The sequence below is a fragment of the Mustela lutreola genome, chromosome 16 (genome assembly GCF_030435805.1).
Source record: "Mustela lutreola isolate mMusLut2 chromosome 16, mMusLut2.pri, whole genome shotgun sequence".
Classification (NCBI taxonomy): domain Eukaryota; kingdom Metazoa; phylum Chordata; class Mammalia; order Carnivora; family Mustelidae; genus Mustela; species Mustela lutreola.
The window spans coordinates 49,815,751-49,839,617 of NC_081305.1; the positions used below are offsets into that span (position 1 = coordinate 49,815,751).

The following is a 23,867-nucleotide window of genomic DNA, read 5'->3' on the forward strand; positions in this document are numbered from 1 at the left end:
CACGCCAGCAGGGGCAGGGCAGAAGGAGATGGGGGAGACTCTCAAGCAGGCTCCCCGCTGAGCACAGAGCTCCATGTGGGGCTGGATCCCACACCCCTGAGATCATGACCTGAGCTGAAACCAAGAGTCCCACAGTTGACTGTCTGAACCAGGTAGGGGCTCCGCCCCTTCTCATTCCAATCCACAGAATGCTGTGGTCAGCCTGTGAGTCCCCATAGCGGGGAGACAGGTTTCAGTCCTTAAAGCTCCTGCAGCTTCCAACTTCCAGACAGACTGTGTCCTGGGTTTCGTTTCGTGGTTGAATATGGCTACCCCCCCCCCCGCCCGCCCCTCAGTTCCCAAGCTTATGTGTTAAAATAATATGGCAGCTGTGCGATCATAATGGGGAGGAAAGAAAGCAAAATGTTGAGTAAGATGGAAGAACATGACAGAGGAAAAGAGGACTCAAGGAACACAAGGACATGCCCCACAACAGCTTCAAGTTGAATCACAAGTAGGAACCTGGGTCCATGTTAAAACCTCGAAGATGGGGGCGCCTGGGTGGCTCAGTGGGTTAAAGCCTCTGCCTTCAGCTCAGGTCATGATCTCAGGGTCTTGGGATGGAAACCCGCATTGGGCTCTCTGCTCAGTGGGGAGCCTGCTTCCTCCTCTCTCTGCCTGCTTCTCTGCCTACTTGTGATCTGTCAAATAAATAAATAAAATCTTTAAAAAAAACCCAAAAACAAACCTTGAAGATGAAAGGTAAGATTGGCAAAGGCAACAGGACTGTGGTGGTTTGCTCAGGGAATATTTGCTTTCTCCCATTCCAACCTCATGAGAGCAGGAGACTCTCCCACCCGCGGGATGTGGAGTGCAAATGCCACCCCATGGCTTTGGGCATGAGTGTGCTGTGCTTTCACCGAGGGATGGTGGCAGATGCCCTGCGGTGCTTCTGCCTTTCTTTATGGCCTCGGTATCCTAGACACGGGAGCAGAGCCAGCCTTGCCACCCTTCACAAAGGCAGCTCAAAGCTGCAAGGCCGGCGCAGGCTGCCCAGGTGGTGACTGTCACACAGCCACGGGCAGCTGACACAAGGACCAAAACCGTCCCATGCCACAAATACACTGGAAATAGCAAGGCCGGGAAGAGACAGGTGAAAATGACCAAGATTATCGGAGCGAGGAGAGAGAAGCGAAGACATGGGAAGGACAATGCACAACTGGCAACCCTGAAACAGAATTAGTACAGGAAGATGTCCTCAACCGCACTCTCTCATTTGATACAAGAAGTCTTCGGGTTAAAACATGGAAAGTGGGTCAGTATGCGCACTCGGTCGTCCGATCCTTACTGCGGGGACACAAAGCCGGGGAAACTGAAGCAACAGTAAGACACGGCCCGGACACACGCGTGCAGGTGAGACCCGCGTCCGCGCGCCGCCAGAAAGACGTGAAGAACCGCGCGGGACCAGAGCGCGGAGCCTTGGCTGGAGAGAAAACCCGGTCTGGAATACGCAGGAGCTGGACCCTGCAGCCAAAGCGGTACTATAATTGGACGAGACCGAGGAGCGAGCGGAAAGAGAAATCTTGGAGCAGGATTTCTCTAGGCTTTAGAACGGAGTCGCAGAGAAAGGCTAGCAGCACGCAGTGGCGGCGGCGTACAGTGGCGTCTGCGCGTTGGGTAATTTGGGTTTACTCGGGGAGAGACTGTTGGCCCAAAGCAGCGCAAGCGCGTCGGCGCTGAGGGCTGGCGGAGCCGGAGGCGGGGCGGGGGTGGGGTGGAGTGGGCCTCTGCGCGCACGCGCACTACTGGGCCCGGGCGCACGGCGCCCGCGCACCGGGACTGCGGCGGGTGGGCGGGGCTTCCTGCGTGCCCCTGCGCTAAGGGATTGTGGGATAGTGGTGGACGGAGTCGGGCGTCGGAGGCCCCGAGCGGACTGTACAGCCTGAAGACCCAGCGGGTTCGGGAGAAGGGGCGGCCAGGGAAGTGGGCCTCGGCTTCCGTCGGCCGCTCCTCAGCCCTGCGCCTGTCCAGACTGAGGAGGCAAAAGTCTTCCCTCACGGGTCTTTGCTTTCCCGCGCGGCGCCGGGCCGGGCCGGCCGGGAGGACTTCCCTGCTGAGGGCCTCCGCGGGCCTCGCGACCGTGCTGACCTCCCCGCGCCCCCTGGCCGCCGGCGAGCCCCGGACCCCCGCCTCCGTCCCCCGAACCCCGCGGCTTGGCGCACCTGGGCCCCCCCTAGGCCCGAAGGCGCGTGCGCGAGTCCCCGCCGCCGCCCCCCGCCCCCTCATACCGGGCCCCTCATCAGGGGCCGGAGCCGCAGGCGGCGGGGCGGGGGGGGCGCCCGGATGAGCCCCGAGTGCGAGGAGCCGCCGCCCCCCCGCGCAGGTGAGCGGCCGCCGCGGGGTCCCCTCGGCCCGCCGGACAGCCCCCGGCCCCCCGCCCCCAGTTCCTTAGTCTCCCGGCAGCAGCCCGCCTCTCCTGGCTCTCCTCCTGTCCCACTTCCCGTGCTCGGACGCAGCCCCACCGCCCTGGGACGTCTCCACCGTTTCGTCCCCGGCCCCCTCCCCGGGAGCACCCTCTTCCTGCTCGGCCTCCCCGGCCCGGGCTCGGGCCCCAGCAGGGCAGTGGGGCTCTCCCTGCCCCTCTGCCCGGCTGAGCGTGTGCGGGGGACTTGCCGTGAGGTCCTGTGGCGGCGGCGGGAGGGGACACAAAGGCCTCGCCGGACAGTCACAATTAGTGGTGTTGTGATGAGGTAGCTCAGGGCCCTTGGGCAGCCGAGGAGGGGCCGGTGAGACCGGCGCGGCGCTCGCTGTCTGGGTGGATGGTAGGGCTTGACAGATGGAGAGTGGGAAGAGGGGCCTTCCGGGCGGAAGGAACAGCACGTGCAAGTCTCTGAAGGTGGGGACCCGGGACTGGGTGCAGGAGCGTGGGGAGGCGGGGGACCTCGGAGCCGCTGCTTGTCCAGACCCTTGAATGACCCCTTCCGGTTAGGGTCCTTCCTTGTGCGCTCTTGCACACTCCGGTGCCGCCGCTGAGGCCCTAGACGGGACGGGAACCCCGGAAGGCAAGATGTTTCTGGAAGGGAAGCTGTGTGAGGTATGGTGAGACTGAGGGTTTGGAGTTGTAAAGAAACTTCAGTGGGGTGTAGACGGGTGCTGACGTCGGTGCTCTTCTCCTGCGGTGGCTCTGGGCCTTCTGGCGGGCTGTGGGGCGGGAGCCTGTAGCAGAATGCGAGGCCTAGGGCGTGCTGGGGTTTGGGAGCTCTGACGGTGATTGCTGGGGTTGGCTCTGTCTGTTGCAGCCGTCCTAGGGCCGATGGTGTCCCCCAGGGAACATTCGGCAATGGCAGGCGGTCGTTACTCCTGGTTCCGGGTGGGTAGAGGCTTGGGGTGCTGCTGGCTGGCACAGAGCACAGGACTGCCCCCCACTGCTGTATTTTCCAGCCCCAACGGCAGAAGTGCTGTGGGGGAGAAACCCAGCTCTCTCAGTGGCTGTGTGTTCTGAGTTGTGTATTTTGATTGACTTTCTTGTTTTTGGTTGTTTTCGTCGGCTCCCCTGCTGTTTCTCTGCATTAGAGGAGAACCTGCTAGTTCCCTTCCCCCAACCCCCCCACCCCCAGCACCAACCCTTTTTTTCAGGATCTGTGGTAAGTGACTTTGGCAGTTCACTTTCCCCTTCTGGACTTCACTTTTTTATTAATTCAACAAGTATTTCTAGCTGCTGGCCTGGCCTTCTGCATAGGGAGGCAGGTGACAGGAGAGGCGAATCCTGTCACAGCACGCAGACACTGTCCTAGGGTGACCACGGAAGCTGTGGGAGCGTGGAGTAGGCCCCTCACGCAGTCAGGGGAGGCTTCCTGGAGGAAGTGGTGTCTGTGCTAAAGCCTGAAGGACCCAGGAGGAGCTAGGCAGGCTCGAATAGTTGGAGGGGAGGCAGAGGGAGCAGCCAGCCAGGGCAGCGCGAGAGCAGTCAGGTGTGGTGTGGCGGGAGAGTTGAGCACCATGCAGGTGGCCGCCAGAGATGAGGTGAGAGAGGCCTGGGAGCTCTGGGGAGAAGGAGAGGCCTTCCTGGCCTCCGTGATGCACTGGCTCCCTGGGGCAGGCCCAGCACGTGGGGAGTGGGGACACGCCCTCCTTTCCAGGCCAGAGCTCTGGTTCTCTTTGAACCCCGTTTTATAGGTCTTCCCGTGGGAGGTGTGGTCCACCAGTCCCCATGAAGTGTCTCCCAGGTGAGGAGACTGAGGCTCGGTGCTGGTAGGACCTGGTCCAGGGTCACAGGGACCTCATTTGGAGGGGCAGGGCTGGACCCTCGGCTGCTCTGACTTCAGATCACTCCGAACATTGAGGCTGCTTCTCTTGGTGTCCCAAGCGCGATTTCAGGGTCTCTTCTTTCCCTTTCCTCCTTGGAACCTGTACCTGATCCGGGAGATGGTCCCCTGATTGTGAGCTCTTAGGCCCCTCCTCGGCCCTTGGCCTGGGGTCTGCAGTTTGTTTCCTGATTATGCCTTCCCTGGGTTGGACCAGAGCAGCTGCCTCCCCTGGGAGACTATGCTCTGGGCTGTCCCCTAACTGGGTATCTCTCCCAGGTTTTCCCAAGTCATGGGAAAGTCCCAGCTCATCGTCCTCCGTGGCTCTGGCCAGGTCTGCTCTTTGTCCCACATAGGCGTCCTGCTGCCCACCTTGCTGCGTCTGTGCTGGGTTCTGCATCTAGCATACACATGGGTCCTCCTCAGAGGTAATGGGGCCGCCATTACTGTTACCCTGTCCTCGGAATCCAAGTCTCCTACCCGCTTTCCAGACTTGGTGGAGAACTGACAGTTGGCTGGGGGGCTTGAGGGAGGTGGTCTCACTGTCTTTGGGTCTGTTGAGCCCTGCAAGGGGCTGGGGCCAGCCTTTTGGTGGTGGGCTCTCTCCCCTCATAGGGCTCACATAGCCTGGGCCTCATAACAGCAGCCTGTGGGCCTGTGATGGCTGAAGGTGGCAGCCCAGGTGGCCACCCTGGAGGTCCTCCCAGAGGCCTCTGTGCCCTTGACCTCCACTTCCGGGTGCTTCGGGGCCAGGGCAGGCAAGAAAGAGGTGGAAGATGAAGGACCTGCCCATGGGTCCCCCGGCAGGCAGAGTCGTGTCTGGACAGACACAGCGGTGGTGGCGGCCACAGCAGGGCCACAGGTCCCACACCTTGGGAGCTGTAGCCAGGCCCTGCTAGAGCCCAAATGGGGGCCGGCCGCTCTGGAGAGAGCAGCTGGTGTCAGAGCCTAACAGCGACCCAGCAGAGCAGGGAACCCACGGGGATGGTGCCAGGCGGTGGAGGCAGAGGTCGTTTTCTTGTTTAATGGCTTCCTTTCTCGCTTACGGTTTCCCCTTCTTCCGTTTGCAGCCAGAGTCATGGTTTTCAAACTGCCACTGAGAGCCAGCGCTAGTCACTTCCGCTTTCTTGAAGCTTGCTCAGAGTTGCCTGGGGTGGGGGTGAGGGTGTGTGGGGTGTCCTCCAGCATGTTTGAATGACCCGCATGGCTCAGGCAGATGGAAGGGCAGTCCTTTTCAGGGTCCTTGGTGTTTAGAGCAGTCACCCTAGGTTCGTGGCTGGCTCCTGCCCTCCTGCTAGGGTGTCCAGGCTTCTGAGCAGTCAGGAGCACCTGCCTGAGGTGGCGGTCCTCACAGCGTGGCCCCATTGCACAGATGGGGATGCCAATCCTGGGCCAAGTTCACCCCATTAGAGCGTGAGAATGGAAACTCCCCTCCTGTCCGTCCTTTTCCCAGGGCTTCTGCTGCTAAGTGGGACGAAGGGCTTGGCCATCAGCACTTGTGACCATGTGTGTGTTTAGTTGTCACGTATTGGCATCTCTGCTGTGTGCAGAGCCTGCGAAGTGATGGGTGTGGGGTCCCTACACCACTCGCTTGCATCTGACCCTTGCAGCCTTCTCCTGAGGGAGAGCTTAAGGGACTGCCTGGGTCTGGGGCCCCTGGAGCCTATACCCCACACCACCTGGCACCCTCCTGTCTTACTGTGGGTGGCCGGCCCCAAGCCAGTTCTCTGGAAGGCCCACTTGGGAAAGGAGGCCCTGCCTGCTGTCCCAAGTGGGCCTGCTGTGGGGGCGTGGGGTGGTGCCTGGGGGCCAGGGCCCTCTAACTAGGTGCTTGGAAAGTGGGCGGGTCTCAGTGCTGAGAAGTTCCGCCTGTAGTCAGGCAGGCGAGTCCTGCTTCTGCCTCTCGGTGGCGGTGGCTCCATCCCCAGGGGTGGGGATCGTGATCATGCTTTACCTCCTCATCTCGGAGACTGGGAGCCCGTGTGGGTGCACGGGTTTTCAAGAGGCTTGGGCTGGGCCCTGTGCCCACCCTCGGCCGTGGCGCCCTTGGGGACACTGGGAGGCCACCGGGGCGAGTGGGGAAGGGGAACCGGGATACGCTTGCTGTGCCTCAGCCCTTCTGGCAGCTGCTGTCTTGTCAGCTTGGGCTGACTGTGACACACGGCAGGGTCTGGGCCCAGCCCTGTCACCGCAGCCTTGGGCAACTTTGGTTTTGTTTTTGGTCATGGTTTTTGTTGAGATGTAATTCGTATGCCGAGTGATTCATCTGTTTAAAGCGCACAAGTCAGTGATTTCTAGCGTATTCTGAACTGTGCAGCCGTCACCGTAGTGGGTTTTTTCACTGAGGTATAATTGACAAAATTGTATACAAGCAATTTCAGACCTTTTTTTTTTTAAACATGCTTTTCCCAGAAGAAAATCCCATACCGGTGAGCAGGCACTCCTCACCCCCAGGCTCCCGCGACTCCGTCTGTGGATTTGCGTCTTTGGACAGTTCAGCGCACAGAGTCCGACCACACGCCGTCCTTGGTGACTGCTTCGTTTACTCTGTGTAGGTGGCCTTTTTTTTTTTTTTTTTTAAAGATTTTATTTATTTATTTAACAGAGAGGGATCATAAGTATGCAGAGAGGCAGGCAGAAAGAGAGGGGGAAGCAGGCTCCCCGCTGAGCAGAGAGCCCGATGCATGCGGGGCTCCATCCCAGGACCCTGAGATCATGATCTGAGCTGAATGCAGAGGCTTTAACCCTCTGAGCCACCCCGGTGCCCCTAGGTGGCCTTTTGAACCCTCTGGTGTCCTCGTTGGGCATGGAGGTGTCGGGTGTGGGAGGAGGTGGAGTGCTCACCCTGCAGAGCTCCCTGTGGCCCCCGGTGGTGGCTACCCCTGGAGGCGGCTCTGGTCCCCGCTTCGTCCACCTCAGGACCTGTGCCGGTGCCAGCCACCAGTGCGTGGAGCATGAGCTCTGTCACGGCCTTGTCATCAAATGAGGGGGGACGTCCATCAGCTGTGCAGGGGTTCCTGGGGACGGTCTGGGGTCCAGGCAAAAGGAGGGAGTTGCTGGTGTGCAAAGGAAGGTCGCTGAGCACCTCAGGATTGGGGGGATGCTGTTGGCTGTGCTTCTGGGGCAGTGGTGCTCCCTGCCCACTCCATCCCTGCAACCCCCCTCACCCACCCCGGCCTTGTGACCTGCTCCCTCTACCTCCCCCCCCGCACACGGGTGGCTAGGGAGTAACTGGGTGGGAGTCATGCCCTGGCAGGGGTGTCGCCTGCTGCTTCCGAGGGGCAGGGGCCTCATAACATGTGGGGGTGCAGATGGGGTGCCCTTCTACGGCATTTCTGGTTTTTTTTTTTTTTTTTTAAAGATTTTATGTGTTTATTCGTGAGAGACGCGGGGGGGTTGGGCAGAGGGAGAAGCAGGCTCCCCACTGAGAAGGGAGCCCAATGGAGGACTCGATCCTAGGACCTTGGGATTATGACCTGAGCCGAAGGCAGACACTTAACCATCTGAGCCCCCCCAGGTGTCCTCTGCTGGTATTTCTGAATGAGACCTGCATAAGACGTTGTGTGCTTGGAGCTGTCCTGCCGCTCCCGGCAGCCCAGCGAGGATGGCGGTGCCCGTGCGGACCATCATCTGTTCGGGGCGTGTGCGCGCTGTGCAAGTGGATGGGTGTGGGTGGTAGATGGAGCTGGGGCCACAGGACGGCGGGCATGTGCTTGGCAGGAGACCCCGAGGAGGAGGAGGAGCCCGGGCCTGGGGCGTCCTAGGCAGGTGAGGCAGCCAGAGCCAAGTTGCTGAGAAAAACCCAGGCGCAGTGTGCTCTGCAGCCAGAAAGGCCCCTGTGTCCGGAGCCGGTGAGGGCAGCAGGGTAGGATGCAGAGGCGTGGGACTGTGGAGGGGTGCCCTGGGCATCTGAGCACAGACGGTGGGCATGGTCAGGTCCCAGCACAGCTCTGCCTGGATGCCTGTGCAGCGGGATGCTGGGGGGATGTGGAGAGCACAGAGAGCACAGGGCAGGCCGGAGAGGGACGGGCTGATGGGGGAGGCTCGTGCAGGTGGAGAGAAGCCCCTGGATTTCTGGCGGCTGAGTGATGCAAGAGGGGGCTGGCGCAGTGGGGGCCCGGGCCTTGGCTTCCTCCCTGAATTCAGAGGAGGCTTTTGACTAGTGAGGACCAGGAAGGAGCCGGCCTTGAGCTATGGGGAGGTGGTGGCGGGTCAGAGCCCTGGCCCAGCACCCTGCCCATTCCTCTGGGAGTGTTGCGTTGGGTCCTGGGTGGCCAGTACCTCTGTGTACCTCTGCTTCCACACCCAGGAGACTGTGGGGTGGGGCCTCTGTGCCTTGCGTGGGGGTGGGTGGGCCGATCCTGAGAGTGGGCCCAACAACGTAGCCAGTGCGGCATGTGTCCGTTATGTGTCTGGCGTCACGGTTGTGTAATGCCAGGAGGCCGGGATGTCCAGCATGTGCTGGGGCCGCGATGGCATGCAGGGACCTCCTCCGGAGAGCTGTGGGCTGGGGAGGCACCGCCCAAGACAGCAGCCCATGGACGCCATGGGAGGGGCTGGGCTGGAGCTTGCTTGGGGGCTGCTTCCCCGCGAGGCGGGCCTGCAGAAGGGTCCGGCAGGTGTGCAGACTTGGCCAGCTCCGCCGGCAGGCGTGGAACAGTGAGCGCAGCAGGAGCTGGAGGTCCCCTATAAGGGGGCCTGGAAGGCTGGCTGGGGCCCTGGGGTCTCGAACCCTTTTGGGCTTCGAGGAACCTTGAGGAACCCTTTTGGACTTTTGGCCAGGAGTGAGCATCAGGCAGTCTGGTCTGTGTTTCAGAAAAGTGGCCAACCTGGGGTGAAGGGCATAGGGATAAGGGGCAAGTCTCTGTGGGACAGGATGCGTAGGCCTGTGGGATGACCTCACCGCCCCCGCCGGGGCCTGGTGCCTGCTGCTGTCCTCCATGACTGGGAGTCCCCCGGTCCACCTGCCGTCGTCCTAGGCCGGGATCCGGGGTCACAGCAGACTTAGAGCTGTTGTTGCTGGTCATGGAGGGTGGAGAGGATGCAAGGAGGAGAGCCATCTCTTGCGAAGGCTGGAAGGGAGAGCTGGTGGTGGAGGCTCAGAAAGCCAGTCCTGCCCAAGGTCACACATGACCCTCTACTCGGCGCTGGCTTTTAGTCCTGACTGCTACCTGCGTCAGAGCTGCTCTCTGCTCCAGGCTGGTGTTCCATCTGTGGCCGATGGGTTTTCCATGCTCATGGTGGTGTGGGGCAGAGAGGGTTAGGAGGGCATCTAGGAGAGGGATTGCTGTCCGTGGGTCCAGGTGGTACCCAGCGCGCCCTCTCAGCTTATCCTCTGTGGCCTCTGCCTCATGCGGTCTTCACAAGGCAGGTGATGCATGTGAGCTCTGGTCCATGCCTGCATGGTGCTGGCAAGCCCCCAACTTCCCTCATGGTGGGGTGGCGACAGCCCCTCCCAGGAGCACATGGGTGCTGTGCACGGTGGATGGAGGGGGTGGGGAACAAGTGGCCTGGGAGCTTGATGGTATATGCAGGGTGGGCCTCTCAGGTGGTCTGGATGGGAGCCTGTAGGCCTCCTCAGAGGAGTGGCTGAGTGTGTGTGCAGAGGGGGCAGCTGGTCACCTGTACTGGGGTGGGCCGGGCACGCAGTGCTTCCATGCTGGCTGGGGAGCAGGGTGCCATTCTGCAGGTGCTGGGGGACAGCCTTGTCCTCCTCCCCACTGAGTCACTGACTGTGCTGGTTCCTTTGGGCCCCCGTCAGTGGCTGTTCTGAAAGGCCCCCTCCCCCACTTTTCCTCTTTTTTTGTCCGGCCACTAGATTGGGGTGGGGTGTGTTTGTGTGTGTATATGTGGCATCCAGGCAACAGCCACGGCCTGGGGACATCTTAGACTTCCCTCTGCTGCCGCCCCACACTCTGCATGGGGCATGATGATCTGCTGGGCTGGATGGCAGCTGGGTGCTGGCCACCATGGGGCATTTGAATTTGTTCAGCAAATATGGATTGAAGTGAATCTGACACTGGAGATTTTAGGATGAGCACCGCTCTAGCCCTGCCCCGGGGGGATCCCTGCCCAGATGGGAGACAGAGGACACAGGCCCTGGAGGGGGACAGGATGGTGATGGCTCTGCTCACTGCTCTCCTTTGCGGGGTCTGGGGGCCAAGAGGTGGTCAGGGCAGCTGGCTTCCGCTAAGAAGTGACCCTTAGACTATAGGGAGCCCCTCGCAGGCTGTCACGGTGGTCAGGATGTGGGGACTGAGGTGGAGGGGGTGGGGCAGGCCAGGCCAGAGTGTGACAAGCAGTCCTGCCCTCAGGGCGCCATGTTTTGGAAGTTTGACCTGCACACGAGCTCACACCTGGACACGCTGCTGGAGCGGGAGGACCTGAGTCTGCCCGAGCTCCTTGATGAGGAGGACGTGCTACAGGAGTGCAAGGTCGTCAACCACAAGCTGCTGGACTTCCTGCTGCAGCCACCGCACCTGCAGGCCATGGTGGCCTGGGTCACTCAGGAGCCACCGGCCAGTGGCGAGGAGCGGCTGCGCTATAAGTGAGCCCCTGCCCATCCGACCCGGGGCTGCCAGGACCTGCTGCTCCCGGGAGGGGCTGCCTCCCGGCGGGGCTGTGGAGTCTGTTGGGGAAGGGTGGGCGACGGATGAAGTGGGGTTTCAGGGAAGGTTGGTGGGGACGGGGGCCATGGAGACCCTGTACGTATTCTGGCAGGAGGCCATGGGTGGCAAGGATGGCCAGCGTGCCTCCCTTTCTGGATGTGAACCTCCCCTCCCCACTCCTGCCAGGTACCCCAGCGTGGCCTGCGAGATCCTGACCTCAGATGTGCCCCAGATCAACGACGCGCTGGGCGCCGATGAGTCCCTGCTGAACCGGCTCTATGGCTTCTTGCAGAGCAGTGGCAGCCTCAACCCGCTGCTGGCCAGCTTCTTCAGCAAGGTCATGGGCATCCTCATCAACCGCAAGACAGACCAGGTGCTGTCCTGGGGCAGGGTGGGCGGGCAGGCAGGCGGGAGGGCACAGGCCCCGGGTCCTGCCGTGTGACGCCTGCTGTCCCTCCCGTCCCAGCTCGTGTCCTTCCTGCGGAAGAAGGACGATTTCGTGGGCCTGCTGCTGCAGCACATCGGCACCTCGGCCATCATGGACCTGCTACTGCGTCTCCTCACCTGCGTGGAGCGGCCCCAGCTGAGGCAGGACGTGGTTAACGTGAGCGCAGGGCCGGGGAGAGTGGGGGCCGGGGGCGGGCCAGGGGCCACGCACAGAGGCCCACTTCCCCTCTCATCCCCAGTGGCTCAACGAGGAGAAGATTGTGCAGCGGCTCATAGAGCAGATCCACCCGTTGAAGGATGACAATGTGAGTGTCCCCTCCTCACCAGGTGTTTTGCCTGTGGCCCGGCCTCCTCCCCCATGTCTGTACTTCACGCCACCCTCGGCCCCTCCCTCCCCGGAAGGTGAACTCAACAAGGAGGGAAGTGTTTGGTGCTGTGTGTGCCCGTCCTTCCAATCTCTCCCGGACAGGGCTCCTGTCGCCCACAGGAACGTGTCTTATGAGCCAGAAGCTTGGTCCTGCGTCTCTTGGTAGGATGGGGGTCTGGCGGGGGTCTCAGACTTCAGGCTCCAGCCTGGCCCCCCTCACTGCCAGCCTTCCAGGGACTCCTTCCCAGCTCCCCTTCCCTGCTCTCCTGCTGACTGGGACCTGGCCGCTTCTTGAGGCTCCCGTGGCTGGGCACACCCTGCTTGTCCTTCAGTGAACCCATGCAGTGGCCCCACGTTCTTGCTGCAGCCCAGGGGGTCTTGCCTTGTCTACCGGGGCTGCTGGCTTACAGAACAGAGGCCCACAGGTGCGGGTACTTAGCCCAGGCATCTGGCCAGTAGGTGAGGACCACGAAGGCCCAGGGGCAGGGGACCAGGGGCACCTGTGACAGGCTCTGAAGTGCAGCCTGTGTCCTGGAAAGGTGTGGGGTCTGCGCAGGTGGGCCCTGCTGGCTGCTCTGTTGGGTTAGACTTGGAGTTCTGCTCCCATTTTTCCCTTGGTGTTTCCTTGAGCAGCTTTGCTGAGGTAGAGATTACATACCATGTGGGCTGGCTGTTCAAACATAGCATGCACCGGCTTTTAGCCTATTCTCAAAATTGTCTAGTTACTGTCACATGGGTTTGGGATTATTTTTTCATATTCCCAAAAGAAAAGCCTGGGCCCTTTAGCTCTCACCATCCATTCCTCTCGTGAACCCCCGGCACCCCCAGGCTGCACTCTGTCTCTGGGTATGCGTCTGCTGTGTTTGCCATGTAAGTGCAGTCACACTGTACTTGGCGTTCCTGTCTGGCCTCTGCCTTAGCCCCAGTGTCCCACGTTCACCCGTGTGCTTTCTCCTCTCCTGAAGCTGAGGCATGTTCTCTGCTCACTGCTCACCTGCCAGTGTACATAGGGGTAGTTCCCTCCTCGGCCCTACAGCACATGGTGTGGGGTGTGGGAATGTCCCTCTTCCAAAAAGCTTTCCTGGGTTTCCCAGTTCCTTAACATCTCTCCTCTCCTGGTGTTTGGTGCCTTGTGTCCCTTCCCTCAGCACCCGCGTCCCTGTGTCTGCATGACCCCCAGCTCCCTTGGGGCCCTGAAAGCCTGATGCGATGGGCCCAGCAGCTGGGCCGGCGTTCTCAGTCCTCTTTCTGCCTCTGCAGCAACATTCCAATGCATCCCAGTCACTGTGCGACATCATCCGCCTAAGCCGGGAGCAGATGATCCAGGTGCAGGACAGCCCGGAGCCCGACCAGCTGCTGGCCACCCTGGAGAAGTGGGTCTGCGGTTCCCAGACCCAGGGAGGGAGGCTATCTGGGGCGTCCTCCCTGTCCCCGCCTGCCACCCTGTGCCCCGTACCCCGACCCCACCCTTCTCCCTGTCCTGGCCCCCGCCGCAGGCAGGAGACAATTGAGCAGCTCCTGAGCAACATGCTGGAGGGGGAGCAGAGCCAGTCCGTCATTGTGAGCGGGATCCAGGTGCTGCTGACCCTGCTGGAGCCCAGAAGGCCGAGGTGAGGGGGACCAGCTTCCCCGGTGAAGTCCAGAGGTGAAGGTTGTGGGGGCGTTGTGGGGACACGGCCTCTACAGGCGGTTTCTCTTCTGGGAGGTCACTTCGGGTCCTGGGAGAGGAGTCCTCTGTGCCTTTCCGAGGCCTGCACACCGCCTGTGGCTTTGAGCTGCCTGTGTGAATGCACGGCCTTCCAGGCGGGTCGTTGTCCGGAGTGATGGGGCTTTGCGTGCAAGTCCCCGGGAGCAGCTGTTCCCTCCCTTCCCAAAGAGCTGCACATGAGTGTGTCCCACACACAGCCCTGCTTCCTGTCCTCTCTTGCAGGTCCGAGTCTGTGACCGTGAACAATTTCTTCAGCAGTGTGGATGGGCAGCTGGAGCTCCTGGCCCAGGCGGCCCTGGACAGCATGACGTCCAGTGTGGGCGTCCTGCACGCCCTGCGCCCGCGTCTCGGCCATTTCCACCAGCTCCTGCGTGAGCCCCCAGAGGTGGGTCGAGGCTGGGGGGCCGAGGAGGCAGGGCAGCAGGGAGGGTGGCCTATGGGTCTGGGCGGCGCTGAGTTTCCCCTGTGCCCGTAGCTGGAGCCGCTGCAAACTACGTGGGGCAGCCTGGCCCCGCCACTGGGCAACACCCGGCTGCATGTGGTCAAGTTGCTGGCCAGTGCGCTGAGTGCCAACGATGCAGCTCTGACCCAGGAGCTCCTGGTGCTGGACGTGCCCAACACCATGCTGGTATGGAGGGCGGGGCCGCGGGTGGTCTGGGCAGGGGTGTGGAGGGTGAGGGCCCTGAGCAGGGGTGCGGAGGGCAGGGGCTTGGAGGGGGCCCTGAGCAGGGGTGCCAAGGGCAGGGGGCATGGAGAAGGACCTGGGCAGGGGTGCCGAGGGTGGGGGCGTGGGGGATGGGCCCTGGGCAGGGGTGTGGAGGGCAGGGGGACGGAGGAGGACCTGGGCAGGGCTGCAGAGGGCAGGGGTATGGAGGGAGCCCTAAGCAGGGGTGCCAAGGGCAGGGGGCATGGAGAGGGTCATGGGCAGGGCTGTGGAGGGCACAGGCCTGGAGGGGGAGTCCTGGGCAGGGGTGCAGAGGACAGGTGACATGGAGAGGGACCTGGGCAGGGGTGTGGAGGGGGAGCCCTGGGCGGGGGTGCTGGGGCGGGGGTATGGAGGGCCTCTGATGCCAGCCTGTGCTGCCCCCCAGGACCTGTTCTTCCACTACACGTTCAACAACTTCCTGCATGCCCAAGTGGAGCTATGTGTCCGTGCCGTGCTGAGCGCCGGGCCTCCTCCTGACAGCAGCCTTGAGATCCCTGCCCCAAACCCCGCGGTGAAACACGTGCGCTGGGGCTCCCAGGTCCCCCTCCCAGTCCCCGTGGGTCCCCGTCTGTCCCCCTGTCCTGCTGCCGGTGCTTGCCAGGCAGCTTCATGGGCTGTGGGGGGCCAGGCGTCCAGCCTTGTCCTTAGGTTTGTCTGTCTGGGAGAATGGGGGATGCCATGCAGGTGGGTGGAGAGACAGAATGCCCTCTAGGACAAGGCCACGGTGTGGTGAGAGGGGCCTCAGGGAGGAGCTGTCCAGTAGCACGGTCAGGTCGCGGTCGCTGTGGGTGTCAGTGGCCAGGGGTGTGTGGAGGGGGATCTTCAGGTTTGCGCTGTAGGTGGAGGTGGGGGTGGAGTGAGCTGGAATGGCGGTGGACAGAGCCCGGGGGCTGGGGCTCGGGGCTGGGCTACAGCGGGTCTGGGGGTGCCCCGCCCCCACACCCACTCTGCCCCCTCAGCTCCTGCAGCAGTGCCGCCTGGTGGAGCGCATCTTGACCTCCTGGGAGGAGAATGACCTTGTGCAGTGAGCGCTGGGGGCATTGCCTGCGCCGGGGGTGGGGGTGGGGAGGCCGAGGCGTGCGGGGCCACATCCATCTATCACTCTGGGCTCACCCAGGTCTGCCGGGGGCCCCCGCAAAGGCTACATGGGCCACCTGACAAGACTGGCCAACGCTCTGGTGCAGAACACAGAGAAGGGGCCCAACGCTGAGCAGCTGGGGCAGCTGCTGAAGGGTGAGGCACAGGGAGCGGCCGGCCCCGGGGCTGGGGGCAGGGTGTGCAGGGGTGCAGGCCGAGGGGCCCCTCACGCCGTCTCTCCCCTGTACCGAGCAGAACTGCCTGGTAAGCAGCAGGAGCAGTGGGAGGCCTTCGTGTCCGGACCCCTGGCGGAGACCAACAAGAAGAACACCGTGGACCTGGTGAGGCGCCTCGACCCTCTGTGAGGGTCTGCCCTCCGCCGCACCTCCCCGCACCCGCACCCTCCCCAGCCTGGTCCTCACCCCCTGCCCACCGCCCTGCCCCAGGTGAGCACCCACCACCTGCACTCCTCCAGCGACGACGAAGACGACCGGCTCAAGGAGTTCAACTTCCCTGAGGAGGCCGTGCTGCAGCAGGTGGGCTGGGGGCGGGGCGGGGGGGGCCTGTCCTGCCCAACCCCACCTGCCCCTGACCGCCGCCCCTCTGCAGGCCTTCATGGACTTCCAGATGCAGCGCATGACCTCAGCCTTCATCGACCACTTTGGCTTCAATGACGAGGAGTTTGGGGAGCAGGAGGAGAGTGTGAAGTGAGTATGCCCTTCCATGGGAGGGCGGGGGCCCTTGCTGGGCCCAGGGCTCCTCCTGCCAGCCTTCCCGTGTCCTCCCTGCTTACCCCCATGGCTTGCCTGCCAGTCCTAGCATCGGGCCTTAGCCTGGAGAGCGGCCAGCCCTGCTTCTCGGTCCCTCCTTGGGGGGCAGTAGCTAAGGCCCTGGAGGGGAGCCCGGGTTGGGGCTGGGAACGAGGTGGCCAGACCATGGTCTTGGTGCGGAGCTCACCCTGAGAGGCCCTGCGGGAAGGGCCATCAGAGCAGAAGGGGTTACTCTGAAGGCGTTTATGATGACCTGAGGGAAAGGGGAAGGACCAGCAGAGGGCAGGACAGGAGCATTCCTAATATGACACTGCAGGAAGCCAGGGGAGGGAGGCCAGGTGGCCCCTTAGGGGCAGGTTCCAGGGATAGGCAGTTGGGGCTTCAGCTGCTCTTGGGGTCCTCGTTGGCATCTGTTTTATCGTGGTACTTGTGCACTGGCACATTTCGGGTATCTTCCCATCGTGTGCCCACCTTCCCTCTCGGTTCAGGGCTCAGGAGCCTAATTAAAGCTGGGGAGACCAAGGTATGTATGAGAGCGGATCGCTTCTGTGTAGCACAGTGGTCAGCTGCTGGCCTTTCTTGCCAGACAGGTCCCCCTTGGGGGCAGTCATGAGTTCTGTGTCTGCCAGGGCTCTGCTCAGCCCAGTGCCTGGTGTGTGGATGGTCCTAGAGCAGACCCCACCCAAGGGAGGACAGACCGACCACTGGATGGGTGCCGTGGGCACAGCTGGGCGTCCTCGGGGGTGAAACTGTTGCTGCCTCTGGTGCATAGTTGCCAGTGGGGTTAAAAAATATAAAAACCTTGGGCACCTGGGTGGCTCAGTGGGTTAAGCCTCTGCCTTCGGCTCAGGTCATGGTCTAAGGATCCTGGGATCGAGTCCCGCATCGGGCTCTCTGCTCGACAGGGAGTCTGCTTCCTCTTCTCTGTGCCTGCCTGTCTGCCTACTTGTGATCTCTGTCTGTCAAATAAATAAATAAAAATCTAAAAAAAACCCTATAAAAACCTTGAAAGGCATGAAATGTTCTAGAATGGAAGGTAGGTGAATATCTTTATAGCTTTAGGGCTGAACATCTGGCCCTGTGGGAATCATGTCCCCAGAGTCGGCTGTCCCGCTCTGACCAATGGGTGGCGCTTGGCCCAGCCCGCTCTGGGCGGCTCTGCGCATTCGTGTGCCTGGAGGAGAGGCTGAGAGGACACGGTGTGGGAGCTTGGCCGTGTAGTGTGGACGCCGAGGTGACCCTCAGCTTGTTGACTCCCACTTATCCGTGGCCTTTGTGGCCAAGTGTCTCCTGAATTAGATAAACAATAGAACACAGAGCCAGAGTGTGGATCCTCACCCAGACAGACAGCGCCCCTGGAGGACAGGAGTCAGGCTGTGGAACGAGCAGCAGCCGGGTTCTTGTCCGTAGTTAGCGCAGGAATTGTGCTTCTCTGAGGCTTTCCCGGAAAGTGGAGCCCAGGGAGCTGGGTGTCGCTGGCCCCCGTGGAAGACTGCAGGTCACCCTGCCCTTGAGACCTTGAGTCCAGGGTCCCAGCTGCAGGCTGGGCGTCAAGCTGTGTGTGCCGTGGCCTTGCCCTTGGCGGAGGGGTGTTTGCAACACAGTGAACCGTGGCTGCCCGGTCTCCCCTGCTCTGTGTGCATGGCGCTGCAGGCTCGGTGGAGATGACAGGCTGGATGACAGCTATACCCCGGTCATGTCCCGTCATCTCTTTCATTGTTGTTTCTTGGACTTGGAGGCCCAGAGGCCTAGGGAAGCGTGGAACAGAGGTGGGGACAGACTGCTGAGCCATGCATGGTTGTGACTCGATTCCTGGCTGCCGTCCTGATGAATGACGGCCCCGTGAGTCCCGGACCCTTGCTCCCAGGGGACATGGGTGCCTGGATGGTCGCCTTGTCTGGGTAGATGCTGCCTCTTTCTCCAGACCGAGAGAAGCAGGCAGAGAGATGAGCTCCGTGGCCTGTCTGGGGCCACTCTGCCAGCTGCGTGGGTCTGAGGCTTGCGGCCCTCAGGGCACCCCTGTGCGGGCAGAGACAGGCAGGTGGTGCGTCTCTCTTGGAGCTCAGCCGCCAGCTTGCCGGTTGGGCAGCCGGACAGATGCCTGGAATGGGTCACAGGTACTGATGGGAGGCCACGGATAAGCTGTAGCCCGTCAGCCGGTTTGCAGCTGCAGGCCAGTGTGTAGCCGGTGTGCTGAGCCGACGCGGCAGGAGCTGCCGCGCCCTCCTCACTGCCCCCATGCCTCTCTCCTAGCGCGCCTTTCGACAAGACCGCCAACATCACCTTCTCCCTCAATGCCGACGACGAGAATGTGAGTGCTACCCATCCCTGGTGGTGAGGCGTCCGGGGTGGAGGGGGGACACGCCGTAGACTATGCCGCCCTGCACCCCGCAGCCCAATGCCAGCCTGCTGGAGATCTGCTACAAGGATCGCATCCAGCAGTTTGACGATGAGGAGGACGAGGAGGAGGACGAGGAGGAGGGCCAGGGCTCCGGGGAGTCTGACGAGGAGGACGGCGCCTGGCAGGGCAGTCAGCCGGCCAGGGGAGCCCGCCGGGGCCAGGCCCCGGGCATGCGGTGAGTCTGAGACCTGCTCAGCCCCAGCCCCAGTGTGGGAGGGAAGCGGGAAGGAGGGTGTGTTGCGCTCAGCTGAGGATCTAACCGCTTGTGTGCGGTTAGAAGTCAGTGGGAAGTCAGTGGGTATTTGATGTGTGGCCAGCCTCAGTGTGCGGCCGTCCACCCCCCCGCCTCCCTGGTCAGCTCGCACTCAGGGCTTCCCATCCGCTCTCTGTCCCTTCCTTGCAGTAATGGGAGAGCCGGGTAGAGTGTGGGTGAGCTGCCGCCTGCTCGTCATACGCCTGCGGCGCTGGCTGGCCCCATGGCCACCGACTCAGTGGGCTCTGCCCCCTCGGCACAGACCTGTGTCTGCATCCGATCCCCCCATTGTGGCTCTGCCCCTGAGGCTGGCACAGGCCTTCCCTGTCCCCCTTGTGAGTCCACCGCCCTGGCAGCTGGGCTCATGTGTTGCTCCCACCTGCTGGGTGGCCAGGCTGGTGAGCCCAAGGTCACGGTTCACCCCTCATTCTCTTTCAAGCACTCGCTTGCTCTTGGTTTTCACTTCTTTTTTTTAAAGATTTTGTCAGAAAGAGAGAGTACAAGCAGAGGGAGTGGCAGGCAGGAGAGGGAGAAACAGGCTTTCTGCTCAGCAGGGAGCCCGATATGGGGCTCGATCCCAAAACCCTGGGATCGTGACCTGAGCTGAAGGCAGCTGCTCAACGGACTAAGCCCCCCAGGTGCCCCATGCTTTTCACTTCTTGATCCTGTCTTGAGCTAAGGTTTTGTGTGTGCTCTGAGGTGGGGTCCAGTCTCCTCCTGCATGTGCGATTGCCGACATCCCAGCATCTGTTGTCGGAGACTCCCCACTGAGTGCACCTGGCTGCACGTGTGTGGTTTGTCTTCTGGCCCCTCCAAGCCTGCTGGTCTTTATGCCAGGACCTCCCTGTCTCCATATCTGTCGTGGTAAGGTTTGAAGTCAGGAAGTGAGTTCTCCGACATGGTTGTCTGCTCAGGGTCCCTGGGGATCCTGTGGGACAGTTAGCGCCAGCCTGTTGACTTCAGCAGGGAAGCTGGTCCGGACTGGGAGGACTTGCCCTGAACCTCTAGGTCAGCCCAGAGACCTGGGAACCGTATCCCATCTTCCAGTCCCTGAGCATGGAACGTCTTTCCGTTTACTTAGGTCTCTCTTAGAGAATAAGCTTTGTACTTCCTTTGTTCAAGTTTTTCCTGCATCTTTTACATAAGTGGAATTTTGAGATTGTCGCAAGCATAGAGAAATACAGTGGATGTTGGTACATGGACGTCGAGCCCTGCGGAGCTCACTCACTGTGACAGTTAAGCGATTCCCTGGGGTCTCCTGGCTGCAGTCAGGCCACCTGCTAACAGAGTCTGCCTCCTCTTCCAGTGCAGACGTTTTTCACGTCATGGTTTTGCTTCCTTGCACAGCAGTGTGGTCCTGAGCAGGGTGGCGAGTAGACCCATCTTGCTCCTGACCTTGGGGGGTGGCTGGTCTTCCCGCACGGATGGGGTGGGGGGTCGTGGGTTTGGGAGATGCCCCCTTCTCTCCCGTTTGCTGAGTGTCTTTCTCGTCAGCTATGTTCAGCGATGTGCACGGGGGTCCCTTTCCCTGCAGTGACCAGAAAGACCGCACATGTGGTGTGCTCAGCCCTTCCGCAGTTGGTGGCCACGTGGGCCAGGTGGACTTTCCCTGGCTCGGGCCCTGTGTCAATCCACGTTTACACTGTAGTGGTGGAGCCTGCGTGTGTGGGATGCTGCTCTCGGTGCCCCCACTCTTGTTGTAGGCAGAGGGAGAGTGTCTTGTTGGCCCTCAGCCCTCAGGAGGAGCGCCCAGGATGAGGCGGACTCTGGTGGAGGGCTGCCACCCGCCTCCCCATGCCCTGTGCCCAGTGAGGCCCTGACCGGTCTGTCCTGTGGCTTCCCCGCTGTCCCCGCTCCTCCATCCCTTGTGTCAGCGCAGCTGCTGATGGGTGGTTTCCGGGCAGGAGCGGAGGCAGCACAGACAGCGAGGAGGACGACGAGGACGACGAGGAGGACGAGGAGGATGGCGATGGCCGTGTGGCTGGTGGGGGGGCCAGACCCCCTTCTTATCCTGGCCCCGGCCCCCAGCCTCTGGGTGGGTGAATGCACAGGGTGGGGGGTGGGTGACGGGGTGCACACGGGCCGTCTGCCTCCTGTGCTCACCCTCTTCCCTCACCCCTGCCCAGGCTCCAGCCGGACAGCCGCCTTTGACCCAGTGCCTATAGACGCCCTGACTGGCCCCCGAGACTCTGGGGAGAAGGAGCCGTGCTCTGGGCTCCTCACCCCACGGGGGTCCCTTGGCGTATCACAGGACCTCCCCGCCCTGAGCCTGGCCAGCCCTGTGGCCCACTCTGCCCCACAGCTCAGGTAAGGGCCTGGCGGGCGCCCAGGTCCTGGGTCCCTCGGGCTAGAGCGCTGACCCCAGCTGGCCCTCGGGCTGCTTCTCTTGTACCCCAGGTCTCAGGACCCCGCGTCCCCTTCAGCACCTCAGGAAGCCCCAGATGGCAGTGACGTAGCGGAACCCTCGGGTGAGCTGGCCAGCCCAACCTGCTCTCCCCGTTGTCCCCTGGCCTTGTGCACCTGCTATGGGCTGGAGCAAGGCGCCTGGCCAGCACCACACTCTCTGAGCCTTGCGTCTCCTGGCTTCTCTCCGCACAGCCTCCTGCCAGGCCTTGGTTAGCGTCGGGGACCTCCAGGCCACACTCAGAGGGACACGCTCCACCCCCAGCTCCTTGGACAGGTGACCGGCTGGGACCCCTGGTGGGACCCCCCCCAGGTCTGCACCACTGCCTGGGGCCTCATAGCAGCTGAGGGTCGGATGCTGTGCCCATGCCCACGTGTGGGTGCCCTAGAGGCCCTGGAGCCTGGGGCAGCCTGCTTCGCTCCAGGGGCAGAAAGGCTTCCAGAAGGGGGCAGGCAGCATGTGGAGCCTGCGCCCCAGCCTTGAGCTCCTCCTACTTGGGGTGGCTCCTTGGATCTTTGATAAGGGGGGACTACCCTGGCCATGGGCCTCTTCCTGCAGGCACAGGGGACGTAGGGGTCAGGAGGGGGTTGGTGACAATGACCCTGCTGATGCCTGCATCCTCCACACAGTGCAACCGGAGACCCTGCTACCTCGGTCCCAGCCCCTGGGGCCTGCCAGCACCCCCAGACCACAGAGGGGGAGAGGAGCCCAGAGCCCTCGGGGCCCCCCCAAAGCCAGAGGTGAGCACAGGGCGGCCTCCCAGGGCAGCTGGTGTCCTGGCGGGGAGACCCTGAACTTTCTATGTTTCTCTTGCCCTGCAGTGCCCAGGCCCCTGAGCTGCCTCCGATGCCCAATGGCTCTGCCCCAGGAGGGCCAGCATCCCTGGGCTCCCAGTGAGTGGCGAGGGCTGCGTGGGTAGTGGGGGTGCTGGGGGGGCAGGTTGGGGGCAGCGGGTTCCTCACGCAGCTCTCCCTCTTGGTTCCCAGGTAACTGCCTGGTCCCGGTGGTGGCGGCTAACTCCTCCGTCCTCCACTTGGACCCTCCGGAGTTGGGGCAGGGCGGGTCCCATGATGGCCCTGTTGCCCCATCACCGCTCCCCACCCTGTCCGCCCCCACATGCTCTCCTCTGGACTCCCAGGAGCCTGGCGCCAGGGAGACAGGCCCTCGTCCACCCCCATTTGCACTGAGAAAAGAAATTATGGAGTTATGTCTCCGAGAATAAAGAAACAGAGTTGAGAAGAAAGAAAGGAGAGAGAGAGAGAGAGAGACCTATATTATATATTATATATGGAGAGAGCGAGCGGGTGGGTGGAGAGCCAGGAGGCGGCCCGGACGGGCGGGGCAGCAAGTGGGACCTGCATCCCCTCTCAGTGGGGGCTGTGTTGGGGGCCGTCGTCCACCCTCCCCTCCCACCACGCCCAAAGCCCCAAAGCCTCCGGTGCAGTGCCCACACCCGCACTCGGCTCAGGCCCGCCTCCAGGGAGGGCCCGAGTGGGGGCCGTGCCTTTGCCCAAACCCTTGCCCTGGACCCTGCACTTTGACCCAGGCTGGGAGCTAAAGGACCCTCTGCCTCGCCCTGCTGGTTCTGTGGGAGCTGGTGGTCCCCGTCCAAGGGGGTCTTTCAGTGACATTCCCGTGGGGCCCCACTGCACTCACTGAGACTGCCCCCTCTGCACCTCCCACAGACCCTGGGGCGGGTAGGTTGGCAGGGGTCTGGCTGGGGTCCCCTTCCCATGCCCAAGGGTCTGGGGTCCAGCCCAGCTGCCAAGTGACCTTGTCCCAGCTCCCTCTTCCCAGGCTGGCGTGAGTGTGCGTGTGTTCGTGCCGAGCTTCTATTTCGTATTGCAAATATAAATAAAGACCGTTTAAGATTCCTGCTCAGACTATGAGTTCTGGGGCCGGGGCCCTGGGCTGTCCCTGTGCCCTGCCTTGGGCCTTGAGTTCTGGGACCTGGGGCTGGGAGGCCTGGGCTGTCCCTGCACCCTGGCCTTGGGCCTTGAGTTCTGGGACCTGGGGCTGAGGCCCTGGACTGTCCCTATCCCCTGCCGCGGGCCTTGAGTTTTGGGACCTGAGGCCGGGGGGCCCGAGCTGTCCCTGTGCTCTGGCCTTGGGACCCCAGGCCTTTCCTCAGTCCCAGGGTGTAGTCCTCAGAGTGCAGTTGGGCTCCTGAACTTCCATGTTCTGCTGAGGGTAGGGTCACTTGTGCTTAGACCAGGAAAGAATGTCCTGGGAGGAGGAACAGAGCCCTGCCCAGTCTTGTCTGGGGCCTTGTCCCCATAAGCTGTTTCCTGGGGTCCCCTTCGTGCTCCTGGCCCTGTGTGTCCTGGGTCCATATACCCTCCAGGAGGTGGCAGGCCATTCTCCAGCCTTGGGGAGGGTGACATGGCTGGGTGACCTTGTGGAAGTGATGTCTCCTGAGCCTTTTCTCCTGCGGTGGAGCCGTGGGCGCCTGGGGGTGGCCAGCCCCCCAACATAGGTGGGCACGTGGTAAGCTGTTCCTGCCAAAACCAGAGTTACAGGCGAGCCGAATGCACTCGTAGGATGTGCTTGTGAAGCTGCAGCCAGCGTGCCGTGAGGACCTCGTTGGACTCCGCACTAGCACATGTTCCCTTGGGGGGATCCGTGGCGGGGGGGCGGTGTGGGTCAGTGGAGGCCACATTGTGGGGGGGATTGATGGGCCAGAGCCCAGGAGGCTCCCCTGGGTGGCCTGCTGGGGGGACGGTGGGTGGGCGTCCTTCCCCACACCCTGGCCAGGGCTGACCTAACCTTGGGGCTGATGGCGGTCAGCACCAACCCTCCACCCCCTGCCCCAGAGTTCCAGGTGCAGGGGAACGTGTAGGAAT

The 23,867-nt window shown here is 62.3% G+C and overlaps 1 protein-coding gene across 6 annotated transcripts; it reads left to right on the top strand.

Moving 5' to 3' along the window:
• Nucleotides 1-1,850: 1,850 nt before the first annotated feature.
• PPP6R1 (protein phosphatase 6 regulatory subunit 1) lies at nucleotides 1,851-22,898 on the top strand. 6 transcript variants are annotated; one of them, XM_059151808.1, is made up of 25 exons: nucleotides 1,851-2,362; nucleotides 2,969-3,073; nucleotides 10,598-10,830; nucleotides 11,078-11,264; nucleotides 11,358-11,495; nucleotides 11,578-11,643; nucleotides 12,966-13,078; nucleotides 13,202-13,315; nucleotides 13,636-13,798; nucleotides 13,889-14,041; nucleotides 14,505-14,639; nucleotides 15,079-15,143; nucleotides 15,237-15,352; nucleotides 15,452-15,537; nucleotides 15,643-15,732; nucleotides 15,806-15,903; nucleotides 18,220-18,277; nucleotides 18,361-18,542; nucleotides 20,525-20,655; nucleotides 20,747-20,927; nucleotides 21,018-21,088; nucleotides 21,219-21,300; nucleotides 21,654-21,764; nucleotides 21,846-21,917; nucleotides 22,011-22,898. In XM_059151808.1, exons 2-25 carry the CDS (start codon nucleotides 3,047-3,049, stop codon nucleotides 22,012-22,014), a joined length of 2,676 nt encoding a protein of 891 aa, XP_059007791.1. In that variant the 5' UTR covers nucleotides 1,851-2,362; nucleotides 2,969-3,046; the 3' UTR covers nucleotides 22,015-22,898. The 6 variants fall into 6 exon arrangements, with proteins under 6 accessions (XP_059007791.1, XP_059007793.1, XP_059007792.1 ...); XM_059151810.1 differs by lacking the exon at nucleotides 2,969-3,073 and adding an exon at nucleotides 6,696-6,834; XM_059151811.1 differs by lacking the exon at nucleotides 1,851-2,362 and adding an exon at nucleotides 6,696-6,834.
• Nucleotides 22,899-23,867: the final 969 nt, after the last annotated feature.

What these genes read in the sequence shown, in the direction of transcription:
- PPP6R1 (XM_059151808.1), top strand. Translation starts at nt 3,047, where the DNA reads ATGTTTCTGGAAGGGAAGCTGTGTGAG. An exon ending in TGAGGCAGGACGTGGTTAAC is followed by an intron (nt 11,496 to 11,577) that starts GTGAGCGCAGGG and finishes TCTCATCCCCAG; the next exon opens with TGGCTCAACGAGGAGAAGAT. An exon ending in CAAACCCCGCGGTGAAACAC is followed by an intron (nt 14,640 to 15,078) that starts GTGCGCTGGGGC and finishes CTGCCCCCTCAG; the next exon opens with CTCCTGCAGCAGTGCCGCCT.